This window comes from Schistocerca cancellata, chromosome 1 (genome assembly GCF_023864275.1).
Source record: "Schistocerca cancellata isolate TAMUIC-IGC-003103 chromosome 1, iqSchCanc2.1, whole genome shotgun sequence".
In the NCBI taxonomy this organism is placed as follows: Eukaryota; Metazoa; Arthropoda; class Insecta; order Orthoptera; family Acrididae; genus Schistocerca; species Schistocerca cancellata.
Window position 1 is genome coordinate 610,478,364 of NC_064626.1, and position 23,384 is coordinate 610,501,747.

At 38.2% G+C, this 23,384-nt stretch overlaps 1 protein-coding gene across 6 annotated transcripts in view; it reads right to left on the bottom strand.

Annotated features, from left to right (window-relative positions):
• Positions 1–23,384, bottom strand: part of LOC126182569 (histone deacetylase 6) — a 325,057-nt gene that overhangs the window by 127,664 nt on the left and 174,009 nt on the right. For all 6 annotated transcript variants that reach the window (XM_049924862.1, XM_049924864.1, XM_049924861.1 and 3 more), the window contains one exon: positions 14,270–14,556. In XM_049924862.1, coding sequence (XP_049780819.1) covers positions 14,270–14,556 — 287 coding nt within the window. The remainder of the gene's footprint in view (positions 1–14,269; positions 14,557–23,384) is intronic.

Here is a 23,384-nt window from a genome sequence, read left to right on the forward strand (position 1 = left end):
TTAAGAATATGGAAAAATACTCTCCTCTTTCCATGCTACCATTTGCCAAAATCTTGTTTCGGTATCTCAAACCAATTATGAGATATATCTAAAAACACAGATGATGTAACTTACCAAACGAAAGCATTGGTATGTTGATAGAAACACAAATACACACACAAAATTCAAGCTTTCGCAACCCACAGTTGCTTCATCAGGAAAGAGGGAAGGAGAGGGAAAGACGAAAGGATGTGGGTTTTAAGGGGAAGGGTAAGGAGTCATTTCAATCCCGGCAGCGGAAAGACTTACCTTAGGGGGGAAAAAGGACAGGTATACACTCGCGTGCACACACACACACACACACACACACACATATCCATCCGCACATATACAGACACAAGCAGACATACGCAAAGGCAAAGGGTTTGGGCAGACATGTCAGTCGAGGCGGAAGTACAGAGGCAAAGATGTTGTTGAATGACAGGTGAGGTATGAGCGGCGTGTGTGTTTGTGTCTCTATCACCATACCAACGCTTTCGTTTGGTAAGTTACATCATCTTTATTTTAGATATATTTTTCCCGCGTGGAATGTTTCCTTCTATTATATTCATATCAATTATGAGATATGACGAATATGGACATTTCATTCTACCTTTATTGCTGCTAAATGAAATCGCAAACGAGTCAGCTGGATAAAACCAATTTTCTCTAGTTTGGTGACAGATACCTCCACCAAAGCATAAAAAAATTTTCAATATGTTTGACAAATTTCATCAATACTAACATATGATGGGATATGCACCAAATGCAAAATTATAACAACTCTAGTTTTTCATCGCAAATCTATTTGAACTTCATGCTCTGTCTTACTTTAATGCAAATATCATAATAACTATGACTATTAATGAAATGATGGTCACTTCATGATGAAGCTGACATATAAAGCTATAAATAACATAAAAATTTATTATTTTTTACTGAATAGTTTCTGTAAAATCATTTGAGAAAGACTGCAAGTTGTGTGCTCAGAATCTGACAGTGCAGCGCACCGCCAACCATCCAGAAGTGGGCAAACAATGTCGGCCTCCCCTTCTGGACAAATGAATGAATTTGCCAAGCACTACAGATGAAAATTTGTTCAGCTCTCTACCTGGAAGGAGACATATGTTACTGGAGGTAAAATCCACAGCTGTTCTTATGAAAATAGCCAATATGCCTAATGCTGTACTGAGTGGTATTTTGTCGGCTGCAAGTACCACTGTACAGAAACTACCTGATGTTATTTCAGGGCTAACTTTATTTTTGAAAGGAGCACAGTGATTATAAAAGAGAGGGGTCTACGTTTCAGGGAACCAATTTCCCTGAAGGTCTATACACACTGTTGGATAAAATGATAGTATGTGTACACATTAACTAGGTGGAAAGGCACAGTGGAACTTTGATTTTACACTCTCAAATTTTACATTTTTCACAATCCTATGCCATAAATTCATACCCCCCATGGAAAACCCAAAAGATCAATGCTAAAAATTCTCCCATTTTACATTTCTTTCTAGTAGAGTTTATCTCAGTTCTACATTCTTACTTGACGTCTAGCTTGACTTCGTGCCATTTTCTTCCTGTTGACATTCGATAGGACTGAACGAGTTATAAGTGGCACAAAAGACAGATGGTTTGCACCACAGGTGGTGGTGGAGTTAAGATAATATTGTAGGCCACTGCAGAAAGGGAAGACACAAAAGACGAAGTGCTGACACAATCCACAATCAGCGCTGCCAACACAACTTGCAAAACTGTGCAATTGTGATAGAACTACTGCTAGGTCACAGCAGCAATGGAAAAACAGGACAGTCGACATGAAGTGTTCCGGATCGAGCCAATACGTGATGAAGGGAATCAGCCGCACCTTTTCTTGTGCCTCTTATAATGCGGTCTCTTTTTTTTTTTGCATGTGTTTCCGATGTACTGTAATCAGCAACGATACTGACTGTCAATTTTTGAAATTCAAACCCTGAGTCTTGAAGAATATAGCTTGTCAGAATGAACGATACAGTGGCCATTTCCGGCTGGTGAGCTCTTATTGGCTCATGACTTGTTACGTCACCCAACAACCAGCACAGCCACCACACCAAACTAACACAGATAAAATGAGCTCGCCTGCAGGATATGTGGAGAGGGGAGTGGCCTTTCAATAACCTGAGTGCAGGTATGTGTGAAAGAATTTTGTGAAGTGCTGAAAATACAATTTTCATGCAGATCATATGCCAAGGCAAAGATTTCACATGGAAGTAGAACAAAGGCTTTGTTATAGCATATTTTGAAGAGTTTCGTGTTCAAATCTGACAGGAAACAGTTGTAACAACTACATACACTACTCACATACATACTCTGCACCACTCACTGTAGATCATACAGACTGGCACCAATGATAGAAGGCATGAAGAGAAACTGTAGCGCCTGAGCTTTGTCTCAAATTGACATATTATTTAGTGTACAGAAATTCATTCATTGAGCTGACTTCCAATAAGATTGTAATGTCAATTGGGGAAGTAAACTAATTTTTTCACTATATGTCACTATACTGGCATCATCAGAGCTACTGAAGCAAAACACCCCTGTCCTCCCACATGTTAGATTCAGATGACTTCCACCATACTACGCAGTTTTTGGTTTAATTCAGCATGTTCATCAATTTTTGCTTTTTACTGTGTGAGCACAAAAGAAAGATCTCTCAAAAACCCATGTTTCGATGCATAATTTGTGGTCGTATCATTTCAGAAATTAGCTCGATTACCTTGTAGCCAGATACAAATTTCTATTTTTTTTTAAGAGTTTTTACTTGCTGTTAAACATCTGTGGTTTTTTTTAGAACCGATTATATTTAATACCACAAATTATTGTATGAACATTATATTTGACACTTAATTTCCTTCACTTATAAAGGTTTTATACAATGTTTTGGAGGGGACTGCGATTTTTATTCATATATGCCAATTACATACGTTTTTGCTTTTTTTTTTTTTTTTTTTTGGGGGGGGGGGGGGGGGGGGTCGTAACATTTTCATCGGTTCTGCATTTTCCTCATTTTTGCATTTTTTTAAAAACTGGATCACACGAAAATGTAAAATAATGGGGTTTCACTTTTTTCAAGTTTCAGCCTCTGTCTGCACCGTCTGTTGAGTACGGACAATGTCAACAAGCACAATTTCAAATGCCACCAGTTGGAAATGGGAAGAGTTGCTTCCGGTACAGATGGGACACAGCTCCACCTACACCTTTGATTTTTTTTCTTGGCTTGTTGCTCCATTTTATCTTGACTTTTCTTCAAAAGATTTTAACTCTGGTTGGGGGTATCAAGTTCTGTATCTGCAAAAGAGGACAAGTGAGCTGTTCTGTGGTCTTCACCCCGTGCCTCTATCAAATGCAGGCTGATGTCAGGTTGGACAGGAAATGTTAATCAACCAGGTGTGCTCCTTATTTAGTATATTCACACAAGAGGTGCTTAAAGATAGGATTACAAAGGGCATGGATCAGGTAGAGGAAGAGGGACGTTTGCACTAAGTTGGGTAACCTTCTGCACATGGCCTACATTACTGCAAAATTTTGAAAGAATGGAGGTTAAACCAAGAAGTGACAAGGACGTAGCCAAAATTTTGTCTAAGGGGGAGAGGAAGGTGTCCATTTTGTTAAAGAGGATCCTAAAAAGGCTCTTTTTTATTTCATGCTGAAAGCACACATTTATTTATTTATGTTACGTACATGATTTGCTTTCAGGAGGTCTTCATACAAAGAGTATTTGGCCTATAAAATTAAGCAAGAAAAACTTTTCTTAAAAATGGACAATGTCCAATTAAAATATGATAACTTTAATTTATTGACAAAAAAATTAAAATTCGAAAATATTGTTGCCTCGCTGGTAACAAAACACAGCTCAGTTTTCTAATATAAGGTACACTATTACAGAGCAGAAGAATCATAACAGTGGATTTAATAACTTGTAAAATTAAATGGGTTCAAAATTCTTTTGGCAATAGCTATATTTCTCCTACCACAATCTGGTATATAGATTTTACTTATCTGTAACCCAGTCATAATTTCTTCAGTACATCAAAGCATCCCAAGTTCCTCAAATTCCTTAAATAATCAAAACTTTTCTTTTAAATTATTATTTCAACAATCAATTTGAAACTACAGCAACAAATTTATTTATAAAACAAAACGGAATACACTAACACTATTAGGTACAGTTTTGGGACCATAACACTGATTCACACATTAATTTCAACTAGACTTTTAACGTATACGAACTCACATAGTACCAAATGATGATCGCTAGTGCCTTCCAAAGTAAATGTGGCTTTTAGTGCCAGGAATCCCCAAAGAGAAGTTCGGCTAACCTTTGAAGCTGTTATTTTCATTTCAGCAGATAGGCTGCATCCTTAAGGGAATTGGAATGTGTCAGGAAAAAAAGGAATGCAAAAGGCCTACAGTAAGCACCAACGCTGAAATTTTTTCTAAACTGAAACTGGCAGATCATAGAACACCATTTTCAAGGTTATTGGTGGATAAATTCGAATCACTTCACCTCCAAAATCCAGAGATTGTTAGCTCAGTGCTTCACGGCGCATAGCTACACCGTTTGGTGGAGAATTTGGGAAACCTGATGGTATGCTGTTTCCAAATAAAACAAAATGCATCACTAAAAATGATGGAACTCTGATATTGCATGTTTTTCTTTTAATTGTACATGTTTTGTCATCTGGTAGTGTATGAATGCATGCATATTTTAAGATTTAATTGCACAAGTAATTTATGGCTTAAGTTATTATAGTATTACAAGAGCGAAAATATGTTTTCGAAGAAAGGGGGAGGGGGATGCAGGGCACAGTTGGCTCAGACAAATTCAAGTATCCCACAGAAAAAAATCTTTTAGAAACGTAGGAAATAAAGAAAGTGCTGTCATCAGACACCCCTTCCACTCTTCAGAAACTCCTCCTCTTCAATCTGTAACAGAATCAGTTTCTCATAATTATGTACCACCCTGGTGACCAAATTGGGCAATATTTTGCCAATAATAATAGAATTTTCTAAAAGAAATGCAACCATCCTCATTTTGGTGATATTTTAGATGATCAATGCGATTTTTGGGTAACACAGGAAATCCAAGAGTATTTTTATACACGGATTTTAATTTAATGTTGTTTTTAATTATGTTTACTGCTCTGCTGCATTATGAAATACTGTAATTTTGCAACCGCATAGTTCTATCCATCTCCAAATAAAGAATTCAATGCTAACATTAAACTGCTATAGACTGGTAATTAGACCACTAAAGTGGTGCATACCTATTTTGAGTTACCATAATGTTAATGGATGAATCAAAATTGGTTTTGTTCTTCTTCCTTATCACAAACTCATCCATAATTAGAAATTATCAGACCAGCACACTGCACAAAAACAATAAACAGCGGCATTTGCATTATCAAATAGAAGTACGAAATGAACTGATCAACAAAACAACTGCACTCTAAGTAAGGCCAATAAAGTTCAATAAACAGAAATAGGCGGTAACAGACAGTGGTATTGATATGTCGATAGTTTGAATATATTGATGATATTGTTGACTACCTGAAAATCAAAATATAACGAGTGATCAAAAAGTTTCTGTTTGAGAAGTTACTGTAACAAAAACAAAACAATAATGTTCCTACTGTCTTCAAAGTAACTGAAACTGTCCGAGATAAAATACTTGAAAGTCCATTAGTACACTCAACTTGATAAAGTTTGAGAATTTAATAACAAAACATATTTCATTTTAATGGATCTATAACTACACCTATATCTACATGGATACTCTGCAAATCACACTTAAATCCGTGGCAGAGGGTTCATTGAACCACCTTCAAAATAATTCTCTATTATTTAACTCTCAAACAGCACATGGAAAAAATGAACACCTTTATCTTTCTGTGAGAGTTCAGATTTCCATTACTTTACTATGATGATCGTTTCTCCCTATGTAGTTCGATGTCAACAAAATATTTTCAAGTTCGGAGGAGAAAGTTGGTGACTGAAATTTTATGAGAATATTCCGCCACAGCGCAAAACGCCTTTGTTTAAATATTGTCATTGTGTATCATGTCCGTGACACTCTCTCCCCTATTTCACAATAATACAAAGGGTGCTGCTGTTCATTGAACTTTCTCGATGTCCTCCATTAATCCTATATGGTATGGACCCCAACACTGCTCAAAAAGAGGACAGATAAGCGCAGTGTGGGCAGTCCCATTGGTAGATCTGTTACGTTTTCTAAGTGTTCTGCCAATAAAAGACAGTCTTCGGTTTGCCTTCCACACAACATTTTCTGAGCGTTCTTTCCAATTTAAATTGTCTAGATTTGACTGATTTCTCATGTAACCAAAGTTTAATCGATTCCTTTTAGCACTCACGCGGATGACTCTCACTTTTCATTATGTAGGGTCAATTGCCAATTTTTGCACCAAACAGACATCTTTTCTAAATTGTTTTGCAAATTGTTTTGATCATCTGATGACTTTACTAGTCGATAAACAACAGCATCTTCTGCAAACAACCTAAGGCAGCTGCTCAGATTGTCTCCCAAGTCGTTTATATAGACATGGAACAACAGAGGGCCTATCACACTACCTTAGGGAATGCCATAAATTACTTCTGTTTTAGTCGATGACTTTCCATCAATTACTAGGAACTGTGACACCTCTGATAGGAAATCACAAAGCCAGTCACATAACTGAGATGATATTCCATATGCATACAATTTCATAACAAGCCACTTGTGTAGTACTACATTAAAAGCCTTTTGGAAATCTAGAAATACGGAATTAATTTAAAATCCCTTGTCAATAGCACTCAACAGTTTGTGAGAGTAAAGAGCTAGATGTGTTTCACACGAACAATGTTTTCTAAACCCGTGTTGACTGTGTGTCAATAGACAGTTTTCTTCAAGGTAAGTCATAATGTTCGAATACAATATATGTTCCAAAATCGTACTACATACCGATGTTAATGATATGGGCCTGTAATTTAGTGGATTACTCCCATTACCTTTCTTGAATATTGGTGTGACTTGTGCCACTTTCCAGTCTTTAGGTACAGATCTTTCGTCAAGCGAACGATTCTATATGATTAAGTATGGAGCTAATGCATCAGCATACTCTGAAAGGAACCTAATTGGTATACAATCTGGACCAGAAGACTTGCTTTTATAAAGTGATTTAAGTTGCTTCACTACTCCGAGGATATTTACTTCTACATTACTCACATTGGCAGCAATTCTTGCTTCGAATTCTAAAATATTCACTTTGTCTTCTTTCGTGAATGAATTTTGAAAGGCTGTATTTAGTAACTCTGCTTTGGCAGCATTGTTGTTGATAGTATTTCCATTGCTATCACACAGAGAAGACATTGCCTGTGTCCTGCCACTAGCAGACTTCACATACGACCAGAATCTCTTTGAATTTTCTGCCAGATAAAGTTTTACTGTGGAAACTATTGTAAGCATCTAGCACTGATGTTCACACTAAATTATTAGCTTCTGTAAAAGATTGCCAATCTTGGAGATTTTTCATTCGTTTGAATTTGACATGCTTTTTTGTTGTTTCTGAAACAATTTTCTGATCAGTTTTGCGCACCAAGGGGGATCAGCTCCGTCAATTGTTAATTTATTTGATATAAATCTCTCAATTGCTGTCAATACTATTTCTTCAAATTTAAGCTACATCTGGTGTACACTTACATTGTTAATTTGGGAGTAGAGGAATTGTCTCAGAGGAAGACATCAGGTGAATTTTTAACTGATTTTTTGAATAGGTATATTTTTCATTTGTTCTTGGAGGATTTGGGGATTACAATATTCAACTTGCTATGAAAACCCTGTGTTCACTAATCCCTATATCCATTTTGATGCTTGTTATTAGCTCAGGATTAATTGTTGCTAAGAGGTCAACCATGTTTTCGTAACCATTTACTACTCACATGGGATCATGAGCTAACTGCCCGAAATAATTTTCAGAGAATGCGATTAGCACAATTTCTGATTAAGTTTTATGCGTACCTCCGGATTTAAACATGTATTTTTGCCAATATACCGAGGGTAAATTAAAGTCACCACCAACAATAATTGAGTTGGGTACGTGTTTGAAATTAAACTCAACTTTTCTTTGAACCTTTCAGCAATTGTATCATCTGAGTTAGGAGGTCAGAAAAAGGATCCATTTATTATTTTGTTCCAGTTGCCAAGAATAACCTCCACCCATACTAACTCGCAGAAACTATCTGTTTAATTTTGCTACAAGATAAACTACTTCTAACAGCAACAAATATGCCACTGTCATCTGTGTTTAGCCTATCCTTTCAGAACACCATTAGATTCTTCGCAAAAACTTCAGCTGAACTTATCTTTGGCTTTAGCATCAGTGCTTTCTATTAGTGCTTGGAGCTCTGATACTCTCCCAACACAGCCATGACAATTTACATGTGTTATACCAATGGTTCCTGCACCAATGTTCTTCCTATGTTCGAACTGCACCCTTTTAGACTGAAGCCCTTTTTGTATTTCCCTGAGAGCCTCTAACCTAAAAAACTGCCCAGTCTACGCCACACAGCCCCAGCTCCCTGTGTAGCTGCCTCCTGCATATAGTGGACTCGTGAACCATTCAGCAGAATCCAAAACCCCGCCACCCTATAGCGTAAGACGAGGAATCTGCTGCCTACATGGTCGCAGAACTGTCTGAGCCTTGATTCAGACCCTCCACTCAGTTTTGCAGTAAAGGTATGCAATCGGTACTGTCAACTATGCTGCAAAAGGTGAACTCTGTTTTAATCTTGCAAGCAAGATTGGCAGTCTTTATCACTTCTGTTAGCCACTTGAAACCACAGAGATTCTCTTCCGATCCAAAGTGACACACAGCACTGGTACCGATGTGAGCTACCATCTGCAGTTGACTGTATCCTGTGCTCTTCATGGCATCTGGAAGGACTCTTTCCATGTCTACAATGACTCCATCTGGCATGCAAACACAGTGCACATTGACTTTCTTCCTCTCCTTGGCAGCCATGTCCCTAACAGGCCCCATAACTTGCTTAACACTGAAGCTCCCAACTACTAATAACCCTACCTTCTGCATTTGTCCAGATCTTGCAGACTGTGAGGTTCTCTCTGAAACAGAACAAGCAATTGCATTTGGCTGAGGGACAGTGTCAGCTACAGACAGCAGTTGACACCTGTTTATCAGACTAACTGGGTAGGCCTTACATGTGGCTCCCTGGGAAGCGTTTCCCTGCCTGCTGTGCCCTGAGGCGACCAATTCGACCACGGTTGAGCGGTTAACCTCAGTGTAGGCAGTAACTGGGCTGGTCACTGGTGCGAGCTGATCAGCAGATTCAGATGCTCTGGACGTCCATTGGATCTGCATGGCCACCCCACAACAGTGATGCCCATCCACTGCAGCTTCAAACTGTATAACCGAAGCCATCACAGCCTGGATCTGAGAGCGAAGTGTCACCAATTCAGCTCGCATCCACACAAAGCCATCGCAGTCCCTATCCGTACTAAAGATTGTGGAAAACTACACTACACAGACAAACAAGTTCAATCGACACACACTACCGAACTCTACTGTAGACACAAAGGAAAACTCAAGAACTGTGTCTAATAAATTACATTAACAAGCACAGATTCAAAAACTGAACTACCAAAGCACACAGGTGAGATAAAATAATTCGCTGATTAGGAGCTTGAATATGTCACAAAATTGGTTTACTTTCCGACACAAACAAAAACCTGAGAACTCGGTCTATTAAATATTAAATTAACATGCAGAAACTCAAGAAACTAAAGCACACAGAGGAAAACTACGCAATTTGCTCCTGGTTAGGGGCACAATCTTTTACTTCCCTGTTGCTGCTTGTGTTATGACCGGCTGCTAGTATATATAAAAAATATTGAATACTTTCTCCCTAGCATGTTTCCCAGCGTTAATAAAAATTTATTTCATTTTACTAATAACAGTCTTTTGAAAAACAATTTGTAAGTTCTTTAAAGTAGTCTATTTACATTATTTGTAATTACTGTTCCTGTTAATTACAATAATTATGTTTCACACGGACAGGATAATACTTGGCAATTACATAGTAAGACTCGGATTTTAATTTAATTCTGTTTTTTAGTTTCAAACAACATCGAGTTTAAAATATATCTCATAAACAATTATCGTAACCATATTTTTGAGATTCTAAGTAAAAAATACAGTTTCAAACATTCCTACCAATAACGATATCTACTTGAGGCATAACGAAAACTTCATACAAGTTTATTTCATCATAACAGTTCCGGAGTTGTAGTATTAGTTATGTTCCGGAAGTGTAGTATTAGTCATACTCCCCACATCTGGCCTTTGCTTTGGATTGCTGTTGACATGTTATTAGCTTTTCAATTAATTAGTGTGAGTGAGAATCTGATGATAACAAACTTTATAGAAAAGGAAAGGCCATAGCTGTTATGTTCATGTTTGAAGGCCGTACAGTCCTGAATTGGGACACCACTAAGGCCAAATCACCATGAGCATAGAGGCGTTCATCCCACTAACGTACCAGGTTGAAGATACCCATTTGGTAAAACACAGTGTCCTGCTGCGAGAAGTAGTCTGTAACTGCCCGTTGCACTTTCACATCCAAAGCGAATCATCAACCCTTCAAGGCCTTTTCTTAGGAACTGAAGTTTTTGGAAAGAACTTTGATGTGCAGAAACATGGTTGCTGCATATTTTTGTATTATGGAAGTATAAATTCAAATTTTACCAAACCTATTGTATTAGTTTCTGAAGCATTAAAATCTAAATTGTGACACCCTTTCGTAAGCCAATAGTAGCTCGTGTCAGCCGATGACAGCAGATATTCAGAGCTTAGGAGACCTGATGTAGTCAGCCAATAATAACAGCAATTAAGTAGCGCAAACACACAAATAGGAAAAGTTAATAGTTTAAATTAATATACATAGTGTAGCTACAAGAAAAGCTAATCTTTCACATATAATATTGGTCTTGAAAATTAATGAGCTACACGAGAAGCTAAGCTTTCACATGTAATATTGGTCTTTTGTGTGTACATTGTACTTTAAGATACATCACACGAATTTAAAATAATGACATAAATGTCTGGTCTTTTGGACTCTAAATTCTTCTAAGTGGCTGGTCCTTAAAGTTATAAGTTTGAACGAGAGTCAAGTGCTCTCAATTTAAGAAATTCATCACACCTTCTCATCTATAACATAGTTCATGTTGCATAAAAGGAAATTGACTTTGAAAGTAAACACTTTTCCAACCACCATTCAGAATATTTTCCCAAGACCTGTTAGAAATAGGTTTGTTCCAGCATTGCCAGATAGATTACTGCATGTGCACAGCTACGATGATGTAGGAAGCCAGTATGTTCATATGTATAGAGCATTAAGAGATCTTACATTGCGCTATAAAAGAAACAGGACACCAGATGATATTCCAAGAGCATCAGAATTTCATAAACCATACTAAAATGAGTAATTCAGCTTGAAATGGACATTCGTATGTTCAGATTCACGATGAAGTAGGTAGGCTCCAACCTGATAGTAAGCTTTTCAGTGTGGTTTTCAGGATGTACATTTTCTTGAAGTACCTGTACTGTACTAGATCATGTTTGGGTTCTTTATTATGGCATAATGCCACACAAGCCAAAAGATGAAAATGTGCACTGCAAATTCAGTGAACAGTTGGAACTAGCCAATACTGTGGAATGCAACACTTCATTTCACATAAATTGACTGTTTCAGTGGAAGAGATTAATAAAAGTCCAAATTTCTTTAGCAAACCGATGAAAATAACTTCATCGATCTGCCAGGCGATTACAACTAAACAGCCAATAAACTGGAAATAAAATCATGAAACAAAATAATATTTTAGCCCTCCATAATTATGTGGAAGAGGAAACAACAAAATCACTAAACATAAGCACGGGTCACATAGAGGCTATCCCTTTCCCACTACAGCCCAGAGTGCTCTGCACATGCACGAATCTGGCAGCTTGAGCATGCCACATAATTTTTTCGGTTTGCATCTGGCTGCTTGCTGCTACTGCTGATATAGCTAACAGCCATATCTCAAGTAGCTAGAAGCGGGAGGAAGTACTGCTCGTACTCGACTCAACTGTGCATACGCCCGCTGACAGCTGCTAAAACTAACCTAATGTAAAAAGTTCTGAAGTCATGCTCATCAGTAGCAGTTTGTTGTTACAAAGTATTGCATAATCTTTGTCCTAAGGCCTTTTAAACATTTCCGTTGGCAGACGCTTGTGTGTGCAGTGTGTTCTGTTGTTGTAAATGGTGCATTTCCTTTGCAACTAAAGTTTATTTTGGTTTTTTCTCTCTTTTTTGTGTTATCGCTGCAGTATTATTCTGCAGTAGTGGGATACAGTAATATTCTTTGTTAGAGTATCAGTTCTTACCAGTCAAAATTACAAAATTTAACTGAAAACTAAAACAATGAAAATTTCCCAGAATGCCAAAAAATTCCCATGTGTTTCCCAATTTTCTCCCAGATGAAAAAATTCTTGGGTTTTTCCTGCATTTCCTGGGATGTATACACTCTGTGCCTTGTAAGTTTTAAGATATATTTTTTTCTTTTACTTGCTAATCATGTTTTTGTTTCCCAAGGTAACTGCTTTCCTCACTTTCTGTTTGCAGTTTCTGGATTTCCACATATCAACCTCTACAGGACTTCCATTGTAACTGTGTGACTGACAACACCACCCTTTTAGACTTTTCATAAGTCATCACTCAATAAGAAGTTATTCTGAAGCATCTCAGACCGTAGAGCTATTAGTGCACTGGACCTGAGATCCTTTGCTTCCTAATCATTATTTAGTATCTTAACAATGCTGTGTTGGTCCAGCACTTAATAGTATTGAGTTAGTGAATGAATATGTTCTATTTCCAGACGTCTTTATCGACTGTACCAAACACTCTGCCAAGAATACAGCTGTGATCACGAAAAGAGGAAGAACATACCAGCTTACTAAATTTTCTGCTTTCGACCATGAAGGCCATTAGCGTACACATGGTTAATGTACTTATATTTTGATGAGCGCAAGAGTCAGAAAATAAAGGAATTTCACTTTGACAATTTTCTGACTGGGGCACCTCGCCGTTTTTGAGAAAATCCAACTGAGCGAAGGCTACTTGGCTGAACCCTTTTGGTCCTTCTGTTGCAAGTCAAGTATAAAAACCAATCCTTTCCCTTGTATCAGCTCAAGAATGACTCATAATGTGCAAATTGTATAGGCAAACATGTCTTGAATAGAATATTTCAACCATGGCGTGCTTTGGTATTGGCCAATTCTGTTGTAAAGTACATCAAACCACACTTTAAGCACATTAGGATTTTCCTCTTTCATTATCATACATAACTTCTTTGCACAAAGTGTGGACAATCTATGATTTGCTATTAATTGATTCTTTTCCTCCAAACTTTGTTCTGTTTGAGAGTCTATGTTTGGGATGTTGCAGTACATCCAGGTACTGCCTAGCCAGCTTTTTTCTTATGCTGTACTTTATTGAAACAGCATTTTTCCTTGTTGTTTCTTTCTTTATGTTCCTTCACCTGACAAAGCTGGCTTGAGCTGAGCAATAATCAGGAGTTAATTTCTATTGTTGGTTCTGGCAGTGTGTGCTTTCCTACAGTTTACATTATTTTCTTTATTGCAGAAAACTCTCATATTATCACTGACAGTGGCATCCTACACCGTCGTTCTTCATTCAGGTCTCTCAGAAGTAAAGCCCATTTACTTTTATCGACTTTTGCTTTAACTGGTTATGAGTAAATATTGAGATTAGCAAAAACTCTTAGTTTTCAGATCTCTATAACAACAGAAAATGTCAGCTTTTGGCAAAATTGTTTCAATAAGTCAAGTAGTACAGATAAAACTTCACTCTAATATTCTTCACACGTGTACAATGACAGCAATAATAATAATAATAATAATAATAATAATAATAATAAACTATTAGGAAACAAAGGAAAGAAGTATGGAGATGATTATACACACTGATTTACTTCAAGAACGTGGTGGACCACCACTGTTCAAATAAATGTGGGCCTTTTGTTTAGAAATACTTGATCTGTTACTAAACAATAAAAATAAGAATGAAGTTTTCTTTTCACTGAAAAAACTCAAAAATAGCATTTGTTCCAATCAATAACATTAAAAGAGGATATATTACTCACCAACTATTAATTTATTTAGTGTAGCATCCAGCTCCTTGAGAAGTGCTTCACTTTGGACAGGGTAACAATTCCGTGTTTCGTAGTGTTCTGGTTTTTCAGATGACCCCAGAAAAAGAGTTGGTGGTATCTGGTACAGCTTTACGACTGCTGACGTCATCTTCTCCTCCCTTATCCTGTTATTTGGATTTGTTTCTGCCTCTGTCAATTTTTTATGCACATCTTGAATCTGTAGGCTCTTCCAGTAGTCTCGATGGGCATATATCACATTCAGAATTGATTCTGTAATGCTGAAAATGAAATTTAAATGATTTTGGAGTTGTTTCTTATTCCGCAATAAAAATGCAGGGGACATATCTGTAAATAAACTAAACTATCCTCCTGGACCAAGACTAACAAAATACAATGACTCTTCAAAATAGAGGCAATTTCACTGATCATTATAATCATGAAAAGCAAGTTTTTTATTTTGTTATCTTCCTGAAGAGGTGCAGCAGCATTTTCAGTAGTTGCAGGGGCAATAGTCTGGATGATTGACTGATCTGGCCTTGCAACACTAACCAAAACGGCCTTGCTGTGCTGGTACTGCGAACGGCTGAAAGCAAGGGGAAACTACAGCCGTAATTTTTCCCGAGGGCATCCAGCTTTACTGTATGGTTAAATGATGATGGCGTCCTCTTGGGTAAAATATTCTGGAGGTAAAATAGTCCCCCATTCGGATCTCCAGGCGGGGACTAATCAAGAGGACGTCATTATCAGGAGAAAGAAAACTGGCGTTCTACAGATCGGAGCGTGGAATGTCAGATCCCTTAATCGGGCAGGTAGGTTAGAAAATTTCAAAAAGGGAAATGGATAGGTTTGAAGTTAGATATAGTGGGAATTAGTGAAGTTCGGTGGCAGGAGGAACAAGACTTTTGGTCAGGTGAATACAGGGTTATAAATACAAAATCAAATAGGGGTAATGCAGGAGTAGGTTTAATATTGAATAAAAAATAGGAGTGAGGGTAAGCTACTACCAACAGCATAGTGAACGCATTATTGTGGCCAAGATAGACACGAAGCAAATGCCTACTACAGTAGTACAAGTTTATATGCCAACTAGCTCTGCAGATGATGAAGAAATTGATGAAATGTATGATAAGATAAAAGAAATTATTCAGGTAGTGAAGGGAGATGAAAATTTAATAGTCATGGGTGACTGGAATTTGAGAGTAGGAAAAGGGAGAGAAGGAAAGATAGTGGGTGAATATGGATTGGGGGAGAGAAATGAAAGAGGAAGCCGTCTGGCAGAATTTTACACAGAGCATAACTTAATCATAGCTAACACTTGATTCAAGAATCATAAAAGAAGGTTGTATACATGGAAGAATCCTGGAGATACTAGAAGGTATCAGATAGATTATATAATGGTAAGACAGAGATTTAGGTTCAAATGGCTCTGAGCATTATGGGACTTAACCTCTCAGGTCATCAGTCCCCTAGAACTTAAGAACTACTTAAACCTAACTTAACTTAAGGACATCACACACATCCATGCCCGATGCAGGATTCGAACCTGCAACCGTAGCGGTCGCGCGGTTCCAGACTGTAGTGCCTAGAACCGCTCGGCCACCCCGGCTGGCCAGAGATTTAGGAACCAGGTTTTAAATTGTAATACATTTCGAGGGGCAAATGTAGACTCTGACCACAACCTATTGGTTATGAATTGTAGATTAAAACTGAAGAAACTGCAAAAAGGTGGGAATTTAAGGAGATGGGACCTGGAGAAACTGACTAAACCAGAGGTTGTACAGAGTTTCTGGGGGAGCATAAGGGAACAATTGACAGGAATGGGGGAAAGAAATACAGTAGAAGAAGAATGGGTAGCTCTGAGGGATGAAGTAGTGAAGGCAGCAGTTGATCAAGTAGGTAAAAAGACGAGGGCTAGTAGAAATCCTTGGGTAACAGAAGAAATATTGAATTTAATTGATGAAAGGAGAAAATATAAAAAAGCAGTAAATGAAGCAGGCAAAAGGGAATACGAACATCCCAAAAGTGAGATCGACAGGAAGTGCAAAATGACTAAGCAGAGATGACTAGAGGACAAATGTAAGGATGTAGAGGCTTATCTCACTAGGGGTAAGATAAATACTGCCTACAGGAAAATTAAAGAGACCTTTGGAGAAAAGAGAGCCACTAGTATGAATATCAAGAGCTCAGATGGAAACCTAGTTCTAAGCAAAGAAGGGAAAGCGGAAAGGTGGAAGGAGTATGTAGAGGGTTTATACAAGGGTGATGTACTTGAGAACAATATTATGGAAATGGAAGAGGATGTAGATGAAGATGAAATGGGAGATACGATACTGCGTGAAGAGTTTGACAGAGCACTGAAAGACCTAAGTCGAAACAAGGCCACGGGAATAGACAACATTCCATTGGAACTACTGACGGCCTTGGGAGAACCAGTCTCGACAAAACTCTACCATCTGGTGAGCAAGATGTATGAGACAGGCAAAATACCATAAGACTTTAAGAAGAATATAATAATTCCAATCCCAAAGAAAGCAGGTGTTGACAAATGTGAAAATTACCGAACTATCAGTTTAATAAGTCACAGCTGCAAAATACTAACGCGAATTCTTTACAGACGAATGGAAAAACTGGTAGAAGCAGACCTCAGGGAAGATCAGTTTGGATTCCGCAGAAATATTGGAACACGTGAGGCAATAGTGACCCTACAACTTATCTTAGAGAATAGATTAAGGAAAGGCAAACCTACGTTTCTAGCATTTGTGGACTTAGAGAAAGCTTTTGACAATGTTGACTGGAATACTCTCTTTCAAATTCTAAAGGTGGCAGGGGTAAAATACAGAGAGTGAAAAGCTATTTACAATTTGTACAGAAACCAGATGGCAGTTATAAGAATCGAGCGGTATGAAAGGGAAGCAGCGGTTGGGAAGGGAGTGAGACAGGGTTGTAGCCTGTCCCTGATGTTATTCAATCTGTATATTGAGCAAGCAGTAAAGGAAACAAAAGAAAAATTCGGAGTAGGTATTAAAGTCCATGGAGAAGAAATAAAAACTTTGAGGTTCGCCGATGACATTGTAATTCTGTCAGAAACAGCAAAGGACTTGGAAGAGCAGTTGAACGGAATGGACAGTGTCTTGAAAGGAGGTTATAAGATGAACATCAACAAAAGCAAAACGAGGATAATGGAATGTGGTCGAATTAAGTCGGGTGATGCTGATGGAATTAGATTAGGAAATGATGCGCTTAAAGTAGTAAAGGAGTTTTGTTATTTGGGGAGCACAATAACTGATGATGGTCGAAGTAGAGAGGATATAAAATGTAGACTGGCAATGGCAAGGAAAGTGTTTCTGAAGAAGAGAAATTTGTTAACATTGAGTATAGATTTAAGTGTCAGGAAGCCGTTTCTAAAAGTATTTGTATGGACGATAAATAGTTTGGACGAGAAGAGAATATAAGCCTTCGAAATGTGGTGCTACAGAAGAATGCTGAAGATTAGATGGGTAGATCACATAACTAATGAGGAGGTATTGAATAGAATTGGGGAGAAGAGAAGTTTGTGGCACAACTAGACAAGAAGAAGGAACCAGTTGGTAGGACATGTTCTGAGGCATCAAGGGATCACAAATTTAGCATTGGAGGGCAGCGTGGAGGGTAAAAAATGGTAGAGGGACACCAAGAGATGAATACACTAAGCAGATTCAGAAGGATGTAGGCTGCAGTAGGTACTGGGAGATAAAGAAGCTTGCACAGATAGAGTAGCATGGAGAGCTGCATCAAACAAGTCTCAGGACTGAAGACAACAACAACAACAACAACAACAACAACATCTGCTGTGTGCATCTTGCAATTTACTCTACCAATGGCTTAAGACACATGAATACAAAAATGTTTCTTTTATGAAAATTTTCCAGAAGTATCACTTCTTCACAGCAGAAGTAATAAACAGAAATGTGTGCTTTCTGACATTTCAAAATAGAGTCACTGAAACAGATTGAAATAATTTGATATAATCTATTCTTACCTAAGTACAACGGTTACAACCAGACAGAAAGCACTAGCTGTTGACACATAACAGGCTGTTTCTTTAAGAAGTTTCAGAAGAGTCATTCCATGTCCAACTGCCAAACTGCCTAATTTTTTAACATTTTCCTGCTTGCCAATCACAGATGAAATTTTATGTGCACATTCACACACATCCCCAATGAACACTGCTAAAGTTTGAAGTCACTGAAGCACTACTGGACAAGATATCGTCACTTGTTTGACTCCATGCATGACTTTGTGCAGAGCGCACATCAATTTCTGGCAACTTTGAGCTGCTATATCTTGGACAAAATTTTGTTGAATGATATGAAATTTGGCCATCTTGCACAATTTCACTACATTCTCTAAATAATAATAACTAAAAGAATTCTGTGAGCTATATTCATCCAGAAAACTTTAGGCAAAGTTAAAGAAAAAATTGGTGCCTGAAAAAATTTTAATGTTTGGCTTCTTGTATCTCAGGGAGTAACAATATGACAAACTTGAAACTACTTGTATACTAACGTAGCAACACAGTGTTCTCAAATATGGAGAGTTCAAAAAGAAACGAACCGTAGTCTGGAACGAGCAAAACAGTGACAGGAGGGTAATATTGTGGTGTGTCTAACAAGGTGTGGTTCCCACCAGAGCGTGAAAGTTCACAGCCCATTCCTAGAGGGCATGCGTGCATGACATGTGACTATACAGAGCTAGCAGTAGTATGCATCAATCATCCAACGCTGCCAGTCTAATTGCAAACAGTGACATGGAGGTGCCAACAGAAGAGCAAAGAGGTGGTGTTCTTTTTCTGACAGCACAAGGAGTAGGAGGTACAGATATTCATAGACAAATGTCACAAGTGTATGGCGAACACTGCATGTCCCTTGCAAGGCACAAGCACTTCAGGGAAGGACGAGTGTTGTTAGCCGATGGTGCATAGTCTGGAGCACCACGCTGCATTACCAATGACATCGTCCAGCTGGTGGATGGTCTCATTACCCAGGATTGCCTAGTGACAGTGAAAGCCATAGACGCCGTGGTCAGATTGAGCGTCGGAAGTGTTCACACGATCATGATGGAACGACTGCACATCCACAAAGCGTGTGCCCAATGGGTGCCCCGCAGTCTTCAACCACACCAAGAAGCATGTCGAATGGCCCATTGTCTTGCTCATCTACAGCGCTATGCTCAGGAAGTGAATGCTTTCCTGGCAGGAGTGGTAGCTGGAGATGAGCCATGGTGTCATCAGTTCGAACCAGAATCAAAACGGCAGAGTCTCCAGTGGAAGTATCCAGGGTCACCAGCCTCAAAACAAGCCAAGGCCATCAACACTAGTGCAGAAAAGGTTACACTGATGTTGTTCTTTGACCAAGATGGCCCCCTTCTAATTCACTTCCTGCAGTACGGGACAACGGAGAATGCTAAGCATTACTTGCAAACGTTGACCACCCTTCACCAAGCGATCAAATCAACACAACCAGGCAATCTCAGCCGTGGGGTCATTCTGCTCCACGACAATGCAAAGCCTCATATGGCCAACACAGTCACGGCACTCCTGCAGAAATTCAAATAGGATGTTCTCGGCCACCCTACATACAGTCCTCTCTGTGATTATGCCATTTTTGGCTCCCATAAATGGCTCTGGCTCCCGTAAACGGCTCTGAGGGGCAAACAATTCATCTCGAACGACAATGTCCAGCTGTATGTGCGGAACTGGTTAACATTGTAACCCCGGGAATTTTATGAGGCAGCCATTCACCACTTTGTGTCACAGTGGGACAAGTGTGTCAACAGCCAGGGTCAATACTTCTAACATGCATGTACTACTTTACGTAATTATGCCTCTGGCTCATTTCTTTTTGAACATCCCTTATAAAAAGTTTCCTTCATGTAACTTTTCCAATACTGAATACACTACGTGTAAAGCTGAAGCTTTCGTAAAAACATGAAAATGGGATGTTTCTGAGAAAAACTTAATTCTATAAACTCTCCCAACTGAGCTTGTTAGAAAAACTACAGTTTTAACCATAAAAAAGTATTTCATTATCCAATACGGTCTAGCAATGCTAGATAATTTGAATGAAAGTTGGGGGGGGGGGGGGGGTGAAAATTGTTTCACAAAAAAAAAAAAAAAAAATTTAACTTTGATTTCTTACACATCGTAGAGCAAACATATACTGACTTGAAATTTAACAAGCAATAGGTTGGCAGTTCTAGGATGTGGAATACAAGATTTCATTTGCTTACTATTTCACAATCATTTACAAATTTGTTGAAAACATAATGATTTTTGTGAAAAGATGAAAGTAGGTAGTACTTGTTACAAGTATGAATGATATCTCTACAATGTTTAGTTCTTGAGCAATAACTAATTGAAAGTGTTCTTAGACTTTATGTACACACTGTACAAAAATTTCCATATAATAATAAATCGAAGAAAATAAGTTTTCAAGAACAATGGCAAGAAAACACAAATAGTAAACGGTTGTAAAACACCCTTGACCTCTTAGCAACAAATAATCCTGAGTCATTACCGAGCATCAAATCTGATACAGGGATTAGTGAACACGGGGTTGTCATAGCAAGATTGAATATCGTAACCCCCAAATCCTCCAAAAATAAATGAGAAATATACCTATTCAAAAAAGCAAATAAAAATTCACTTGATGCCTTCCTGAGAGACAATCTCCACTCCTTCCAAATTAATAATATAAGTGTAGACCAGATGTGGCTTGAATTCAAAGAAGTAATATCGGCAGCAATGGCTAACAAAATCCAATGGCTAAAAAAATACAGGCTGACATCTGTGGAACAGTTAATAACTCTGGCTCAAATACTTCCGTTCGTCTTCTCTGCTCCCTTGGTTCCCGATTCAAAAAGTGTAATGATGGATGGAAATTCTTAATGGAACATAGAGACATTGCAGCAGTAAGAGCAAAGTTTTTGCATACAACACACTTCTTGCATGCTGAAGACACCAGGCCTGCAGTGTACTTGGATGAAACTTCGGTTTCACAGAACCACACCAATAAGTATATACGGCATGACTCCAAAGGAAATGGAGGTTTGAAAGTGCCTACTGGTAGAGGTGGCCAATTAATCATTGCCCACGCTGGTTCATTAACCAAAGGCTTCATACCAGAGGCCAAACTTGTTTTTCGTGGTGGTAAAAGTTCTTGCCAATCCGATTACCATTCAGAAATGAGTGGAGAAGTTTTCAAGAGTTGGTTTATTTGTCTGTTGTCTGCACTGGAAGAAGTGTCAATTATCATGATGAATAATGCCAGCTACCACTCCATTCAGATAGAAAAGCTGCCACGTTCAAATTGGCACAAGGCAGATATTATGGAATGGCTAAAGACAAGGAATGTTTCATTTTCAGTCAATGAAATGAAGGCTGAACTCCTGTCTAAGGAAGAAATCGTAGGTGCCAAAAAGACTTATGAATTAGATCAACTAGCAAACGAAATGGGACACCCAGTGGTACTATACCACCGTATCACGGCCAGTATAGTCCTGCTGAATTGATTGGGCCTCCAAGTAAAGCGAGTTGTAGTGAAAAGAAATACTACTTTCAAACTTGCTGATGTTGAGAAGCTAACACACGAATCTCTTGACAACGTTACTCAGCAGGACTGGGAGAGGTGCGAAAAACACGCAGAAGCAATGCAAGAAACCGATTTCATGAACCAGGGTTTAAAGAGAGACCATAGTGGAAGCTGTGATGGTACACCTGCCTGAAACAGGCGACAGTGAATCTGAAGACACGGAGCCAGAAGATCCTTCAGTTTAGGTAAGTAAAAAGCTATGTAAAAAGCTGATTTGATTTAAATGTTTGTCTGTTCATTTCAGTTACAGAGGACATACAGCAAATGTTTTTCCCTTACAGTTGATGTCTAGTGAATTTATCACAAGTGGTGGCAATTAGTTTACTCGACAGTAACTGGCAATTAGTTTACTCGACAGTAACTGTCAATTAAAATAACATTGGCAATTCTGCATTAATTAACAACAGTTTTTCCTAAAAACCTGTATTGAATGTCTTACTGCGTTCGGTTTACTTGTACATTTGAAATTTAACTCCTTTTTTTCATATAAGGATTTACTGGCTGTTTCGTAGCAAGGGTAATGCAGTTCATAAAATGACAAAACATTGTGGTGCTTCTATATCGACTGTATACACAAACAGTGCAGTAACATCACAACAGTCCCAGCACCTATTCTGATTCTCCAAGAAGAGCATAGAAATTTATGATATTGGACCATTTTTACAAAAAGAAAGAACATAGAATTGTATTACTTCAGTACGACAGAAGATAGTATTCGATGGCTCGAGAAATACAGGGTAATGTCCATGACAAAATTGATTATTTTGGACAGTCACTTCAATGCACTGTCTTCTCCGCCCATTTGGTTTTTAATTCAGAAACTGTAATGATGAACAAAATTTGTAACACAAGGACACTGCAGTAGTAAGAACGAGGTTTCTGTGTACCAAGCACGTATTGCGTGCTGAGAATAATAGGCTTACAGCAAATTTAAATAAAACTTAGGTTTCACAAAACCTTTCAAGGAAATACTTTGCTCGACTTCAGTGAAAATATTGGCTTTAAAATAACTACAATTACTTTAGTGTAGTGTATATTGTCATTTTGAGAGATGGATGCAATGACAAAGGACATCTATTAGCTGCCAGTAAAATATTTTTGGGAAGCATGGTATATTCTCGGTTGTATTAAAGTGAGCCGTCCGAACAAAACTCTTGGCGGCGGCCTACAATGACTCGTGCACTGCTGCGCACGGAATATCGTGGAAATAATTTGCCTCTGTACGTGATACAATACAATAATAATGTCCGAAATGTTACCAAAAATAATTTTGTAGTTTTCTTAACTATTTTCTCATGGGAAGTTTCTTCGCAGCCCTACAGAATGAAAATTCATCAGCGACTAACATTTTTCACTATGCAGTCGGCACAGTTTCACACCTATAATATTTTATTTTTTATCCCAGAATACTTCTATGTTTCCGAAATAAAAGATGCAGTATATGCATCTGTAAATTTTGAAGGTATCCAATTTTTTCC